Here is a 7403-nt window from a genome sequence, read left to right as displayed (position 1 = left end):
TACACTCTTTTGGGGCACTCGTTTATAATCTTTTAGGCCCATGATGGTGCCCATGATGCTGAAGGGAGAGGGAAGAGGCAGCTCCCCTGACTAAACCAGCACACATCATATGGACGCTTTCAGTATCCCTGACCTTCCAACCAACACTTAACTGCTTTTCTTTCCAATTGCAATAGGTTTTTGCAGTAGGCTGTGTCAGTAAACGACCCAGGCTATAGCTCACCTTATTTTTGGAGGGTTTTTTAATTAAACTCCTGTTTTCACTGGTTTGCTGAATCCCAGGAATACACTTGTGTTAGAAGGCAGAGGGGAGGCAGAGCTGAAACACAGGATGGGAAAACAACACTGGAGGTGGGAATCTACAAAACCTACTTACACTGGTGTTCCTAGCAGGAAAGCCAAGTGTGTAGGCTTTGGTGCTACCTCCAGCACCTAGGGAGTAGCTTGGTCTTTCCCCAAGGCTGTCAGGGCTTCAGAGTAGCTTAAGCTTCCTTATTCAATCCTCTGAAGCAAGGTTTTGTTTGCAAGACTGTGAATCATTGTCGTGGTTTAAGCCCAGCAGTACCTCAGAACCAGGCAGCTGCTCTCTCACTGCCCCCTCTTCCTCCCTCTGCTCCTGGAGGGATGGGGAGAATGTAACTCACATGGGTTGAGATAAGAGCAGCCCAGTAGCTCAGGTATAACACAAACCACTGCTGCTGCCACCAATAACAATAATGATAAGGGAAATAACAAGGGAAGAGAATACAACTGCTCACCACCCACCGACCGATACCCAGCCTGACCCGAGCAGTGATCTCAGCCCTTCCGGGTAACTGCCCCCAGTTTATGTAGTGGGCATGACGTGCTGTGGTATGGAATACCTCTTTGGCTAGTTTGGGTCAGGTGTCCTGTCTCTGCTTCCTCCTGGCTTCTCCTCCTCCCTGGCAGAGCGTGAGACTCACAAAGTCCTTGCTCAGACTAAACATCACTGAGAAGCAACTAAAAGCATTGGTGTTATCAGTGCTGAGGACAATCATCCTCACCAGCTTTCTATGAATGTTCTCTGAAGAAATGTTTGTTCTGGAAAGATAAAGCTCATCTTATATTCTCGTAGAAATGCAGTTAACACACACACACACACATCACTTAGACTAACATGAGTTTGCATGAGTGCATAGTTGAGACCATGTGCATCTGAACGGGAGGGAACAGGAAAAAATGGTAGAACTTCTGCCCTGTATGAAATATTTGTTTTATTGAATACCAGAGATGATGGGAAAGAAATGCTGAATGAGTTCTGTTAAATGAGTTCTGTTAAATCACTGTCTCTGACAGATGCCTCAGTTTAACACAGCTTCAACCTCCTCCCCCAGAAAAAGTCTACCTTGTTCTTGGGTGTTAAGCGTGTGCCAAACTGAAGCAAGAGTTTCATTACTCAAAAGAAGTGTAAGGTTGAGGGAACAGATTTAACATTCGTTGCCAAACTCCCGCAGCGCCTCATGCAGTTAAAGTGAATTCTCAGAAGATATGAGGCAGGGAGAAAACTTGGAACGGGGCCCTGCTCTCTGGAAATGGAGTTGCACTTTTCATCTGCTTAAAAAATGTTCTGAAAGGACAAGCTGTTTACTGCAATCAAAGGGCCTTATTCAGAGCATAGGAACACCATGTGTCATTTTGCTTGCCAGATTATTTCTGGGTTCCAGAAATCACCTGCAGTGCAAAGGTCGTAAAAGGCAAATGCTGCCAGTGCTGTGGAACAGATAGGATGCATCCAGCTTGGTCACATCACCTGCTCCCAGAACCTCAGACAGAGCAGAAATTAAATGAAAAGGATAATATTTCATTTCTATTCTCTGTGGAGAGTGAGGAGGTTGTGAAGAGTTTGGTGCCTTTTATAGGGATGGAAGGGAGCAAGGACTGAACCAGCATAGATTTCACATTCATTAGGGAGCCTACAGGGATGCTGTTGAGGGACTCTTCATTAGGGACTGTAGTGATAGGACAAGGGGTAACAGGTTCAAACTTAAACAGCAGAGGTTTAGATTGGACATAAGGAAGAAATTCTTTACTGTGAGGGTGCTGAGGCACTGGAATGGGTTACCCAGGGAGGTTGTGAATGCTCCATCCCTGGCAGTGTTCAAGACCAGGTTGGATGAAGCCTTGGGTGATATGGTTTAGTGTGAGGTGTCCCTGCCCGTGGCAGGGGGGTTGGAACTGGATGAGCTTTAAGGTCCTTTCCAACCCTAACTATTCTATGATTCTATGTGCTTTCAGAGCCCAGACCTAAGGGCAATTATGCTTGTACTGATGCTCTTATGATATCTGGCTATAAGGTTGCTCACTAGAGAACTGGGAGGTAATGGGCAAAGCTGGCTTCTTGCCTGGAATGGCCCACACAAGACTGGCAGTAATTTGATATTCTAGTTTCTGCAGCCTTGCTGTGGTGTTGGATGAGAGGAGGTCAGGATTGTCATGTGGTGTCCCTGTAGTACTTTGGGAATGTGGATGGTTAAGGTGAGTGGAGTTACTTGCACCTGCAGATGAAGTGTCAATGAGGAGTGAAGAACCAGACTGCTTTCTACGTAAAAAGCCTAAATGGAAAACCTACTTTTTAAAAGAAAAGAGGTTTTGGTGTGTCAGGTTTACAGAGGTGGTGGATTAAAATTAACACCCCAGCAGGTGAACTGTGATGCTGCTTCCTCTGAAGAGACACCAATCTGTTTTTCATCTGTTTAACTGAAAAGGAAGCCCCCAGAGCCTTCCTGAATAGTCTTGCTCTTTCTGGGAATAAGGAAATTCCTTTTCCTATTTTCTTTCCGAAGAGTTTGAAGTAAGCAGAGGTGATACTTAGAACCAGCCTTGGAATGTCAGCCAAGAGGAAATTTCACACGCAGCATGCCTTTCTTGACTGGGATTATTAACCATGTGCCAACCCTTTTACTGGAGTAATCAATCACAAAAAAATGCATTTAAAATCAGTGGGTACAAAAGGTTAAGCTTTGGGTCATGCAGAAATGAAGTAAAAACCCTTCAAAGCAGACAAAGGAGAGAGTGTGACAAGAAGATGGGTCTGGTGTTTTGGGGGGTTTATTTGTTTGTTCCTATTGTCTTCTGTATTAATTTTAACTTAAACACGAATAAGGCATGGCCAAGAGCAATGCTCTGTCTGCCTTTCTGTGGCTTGAAAGTTAAATCTCTAATTGGACCTAAGACATTTGAGCTGCACCTATTTCCCAGGCGGCGTGACCCTTTGAGACTTAGTAGAGCAGTGGGTGACAGCATAGTCAGAGCATATCTGGCCTGGCAGTTGTTGCCTCCTTGTTCAAGTGTTATTCCTTGGAGTGGGGAAAGCAAGTGCTGATAGGGCAGAGAACAAGGGAGAGGGGCCTCTGCTTCTTTTCAGTGCTATTGGCTGGTTTTGTTTTCTGGCATCTATGAGACTTGAGCTTTGGAGACTAGCCATCGAACATCCTGTTTTCACTGAATTTGTCTCTGTTCTTCCCAGTCTCTTCTCCTTTCTTCTGCTTGCAGAGTTGCTGCAATAGCACCAAGGTAAGAATATGAAATGGCACTTCTTGGCTCATTTTTCACATGGGGATTGTTACGTTTGAGCAAGAGGTATCTGGAATTCTCAGCAGATAAAGGGAAGTTCAGCTGGGATCTCAAAAATCACTGTGCTCTTTACAGTCAGGCAACAGAGACCAATATTGTAACTCCAGATTTGCTGAGTGCTGAATTAATCTAACCTGCTTGGAATCACACTGTGTGGATTCCTGTGCAGAAACTGCTAAGCAGTGCCTGCACACTTGCAGTCCCTATGCTCAACCCTGCTCTTATTGAAGCCAATGGAAGTTTTAGGGTGAAGCTGCATGAAGCCTCACATATATTGGGATTGGCAAGGATAGCAGACAGGCAGTAATTCTGTTGTGCTGTGAGTGTGTGACCAAGCTGCATCTTCCAGCCTTTCTGATAAAGCTGAATGAGGTGCTGGATGAAGTTCTTTACTTCTAGAGTCCCCCCTTGTGCAGGGCTTGTTTCCCTGCTGATCCTGCATGGGAATACTTGGTGCAGACGTGATCTGTGACTCCCGTGCTCAGCACTCTCTGCAAAAAAGAGACGAGGGACACTGGAATTCCTGTGTATGTGGTCTCAGTGCACTTAGCAGCCATCTGTGGGTAAGAGAGTCTAAGCAGGAAAGATACACAGGCTTTCTCAGTTATAAGAAGGGCAAGAAGTAGAAATGCAGAGTGTAAGAGAAAGTTGGATGGAAATGTCTAGGAATGGAGGAGGGGAAATGGAGAGGTACAGACAATCAGAAGTGGATACCTGTGGGTGAAAGGCAGCCCTAGACACTTTCATAAGAACATGCTGCCCCTATTCTGTACCTCTTCTCTGTGCTCCTTGGGTTGCAGAGACCCTTGGTTTCTCTTCCTTCTTGCAATAACATTCACAAAGCAGAGCTTGAGTTTCTCCCAGGTATGTTGGATTTTGAAGAGTAAAACAGCGGATGTATTACAGGAAATAAGCAACAGGAACATGCTTTCCCATGTCAGAGGCCTTGGCAGCAGGTTCTGGTGCTGTTCTGAGATGAAAGAGGTAGCAGTATGCTGTTCTGCATTTCTATCTAGTCCAGGAATCCTGCATAGAGACTCCAGGTAAGGAGCAGCTTCCTGCAGAGAGAAAGGTTATTTGGCTTTGTGTAGGGATGACTTAAGGAAAAACCTTCACCTCAAATGAGTTTGTGGCAAGATTATCTATAGTATATGAACCAAATGTGCTGAAACAGACTCTGGAGTGTGCACTCTGTCCCTATGGGGAAAAGCCGGGAGGGAGAGCAATGTAAACCAGATGTCTGTCATTTAGTTTGATACCTCTCCTGAAAAGAGCTCAGGTCATATGGATATGGAGCAGAGGCTGGGAGCAGGCACTGAACTTAATGGGAAATGGCAGAGTGCCTTCCTTCCTGTAGGAGATGCAGGTTTCAGGTACAAAATATGCTTTAAAAGCACTGGAATGTGGTATCCCAGAAAACCTTCCAAAGCTTGCTTTCCTTCTTTTAATTTGTGTTCTTCTCTTTTTGACTGAAGATAAACAAGAGCCTATGAGGACTTGTGCCTCCCTCCTCCCTCACAGATGGAAGGCTCCAAGGAGAAAATCATTCTGAATATTGGGGGAGTCAGATATGAGACATACAGCAGCACCCTCCGGACCTTCCCAGGGACCAAGCTGTGCAGCCTCACAGAGCCCCATGCCTCAAGCATCTACGACTATGATCCCAGCACCAAAGAGTTCTTTTTTGATAGGAGCGCTGAGATCTTCAGCTACGTGTTGAACTATTATAGGACTAAACATTTCCACTGTCCCATTGATACCTGTAGGTCAGTGTTGGAAGAAGAGCTGGCTTTCTGGGAAATCAATGAGGCGCAGCTAGCATCCTGCTGCTGGCTGAAGCTGAATAACAGAGAGGTACAGCCAGAGGAGTTTAACATTTTGGATGAAAATGAGCAAACTGATGACCAGTGCCTCATAGTCCAGACAGAAAGGAGGGATCTGAGCTGGCGAACCAGATGGCAGCCAAAGATTTGGTCTATGTTTGAAAAACCCTTTTCCTCTTTCAGTGCTAAGGTAATACTATATGTGGTGATGGACACAGCGTGTGTCCTTTGGGATAACCGGCATGGGTCCATGCAGAATGCTAATAGGTTCACAGCTTTGATAAATACACTTTGAGTCCCAGATTGAAAAAGGAAAATAAAATTCTCTCTTCTCATTAACAGACACCTCCTTCTTCTCTCCTCCTCTTGTCCCTGCTCTCTGTACTAAATGCATGCCCCATGCCTCTTTAAAATGTCAGGCATGTAGAGCAACAAACACAAGTCAGAGGCTGCAGAGTGTTTTCTGTGCTGCTGGTGTTTCTGGAGCCAACATTTTGTGCTGAAGAGGCCCCCAGTGTGAGTCTGTCCGCATTACTCCAGCTGTTGGATATTTCCCCTCCTGATATACGAGTTCAGGTGGTTTTTTCTTTGACTTCAGTCTTCTCTATTGTTTTTCCAATCTGGAAGGAGAAAATGCGCTCCCCATGAGCAAAACCAGGGTGATTTGATTAAAAAATGGGTCTGGGATTGTACAGTACCTGTGGAAGTGATCCTGGGGTTGTGGTGGGGCAGTGAGGCTATGGGATACTTTGTCGAACTAATTGCATGTGTGCCCTTTCTTCCCTCTGCAGTGCTTGGCTTTTGTTTCTCTGCTGTTCATCGTTGGAATTGTCATCATATTCTGTGAGGAGACCAAGGCACAGTTTGAGTTCTTTACTGCTAACTTCACCTCTGTTGGCTATTCTGAGGTCTCCCACAATGACCATGAACCCTATTACCACCAGGCTGCCTACTTGCTTCATCTGGAGCTTTTCTGTGTCCTCTGGTTTACTTTTGAGTTCTCTGTGCGATTTTGTTTCTGCCCAGACAAGAAGTTGTTCTTCCAAAACCCCCTCAATGTGGTTGACTTCCTCTCCCTCTTCCCAGTTTACATTGAACTCTTTGTGGCTGGGCAGATTCAGAGAGTACCAAGCCTAGGGCTTTGGTTGGGCTTTGTTCGAGTTATCTATCTCCTCAAACTCCTGAAGATATCCAAGCTGATAGAAACACCACTGATCCTCAGGGTTCTGTGCTACACCCTCAAGTCTATCCTCAGAGAGATTTGCATCCTGCTGATGATTTTGGCATTTGAGACCCTCTTCTTTGGCTCTCTCTTTTTCTATGGGGAGTTGCTGGGTAGCCATCCCTCCTACACAGGGGAGCTGCACTTCACTGACATTCTTGTTTGCTTCTGGTGGGCTTTGATCACACTCACTACAGTTGGCTATGGAGATATTATCCCTCTTACCACAGCTGGCCAAGTGACGGCAGCCTTGGCAGCGGTATTTGGCATGCTAACTATTATCATCCCGATACCCATTTTCCTGTTGAAGTTTAAAACCTATTACGACATTGCTATCTTCAAACAGAAGCTGAAAAGGAGCAAGAAGCATTAACACTTCAGAAGCTCTGTTCCCCTTTTGCCTTTAGCAATAAACCTTCAGTGTGGTTTATTCCCTTTGGTGGGCAATGGAGTGCCAATAGTTCATACTGCATTTACTTGCTGCCTTAGCATATTTCAAACTATTGGTGAGGCCTAACATTGGAGTGCTTGGTATACAACTGACCAGAGCTGTCAAATCCTGTGGGTCTTTCCCACATTGTACCTCATGCCATGCTCTTTTACATGTCACAGTTTCTCTTCTAGCTGTTCAGGGGCAGGCCTGTGATCATAGAATCACAATGGTTAGGGTTGGAAAGGACCCTAAGATCATGTAGTTCCAACCCCCCTGATGCTACATTATAGCAGCATTCCATAGCCTGAATATGCACCACATAGCCCAGTTC

General features: G+C 45.4%; 1 protein-coding gene across 1 annotated transcript; it reads left to right on the top strand.

Moving 5' to 3' along the window:
• Nucleotides 1-5115: 5115 nt before the first annotated feature.
• Nucleotides 5116-7012, top strand: LOC101870133 (potassium voltage-gated channel subfamily C member 1-like). The gene is made up of 2 exons (XM_005141214.2): nucleotides 5116-5607; nucleotides 6209-7012. The coding sequence occupies exons 1-2, from the start codon at nucleotides 5116-5118 to the stop codon at nucleotides 7010-7012; spliced, it is 1296 nt and encodes a 431-aa protein (XP_005141271.2).
• Nucleotides 7013-7403: the final 391 nt, after the last annotated feature.

The sequence above is a fragment of the Melopsittacus undulatus genome, chromosome 6 (assembly GCF_012275295.1).
Source record: "Melopsittacus undulatus isolate bMelUnd1 chromosome 6, bMelUnd1.mat.Z, whole genome shotgun sequence".
Classification (NCBI taxonomy): domain Eukaryota; kingdom Metazoa; phylum Chordata; class Aves; order Psittaciformes; family Psittaculidae; genus Melopsittacus; species Melopsittacus undulatus.
This window is presented reverse-complemented; position numbering and strand designations above follow the sequence as displayed.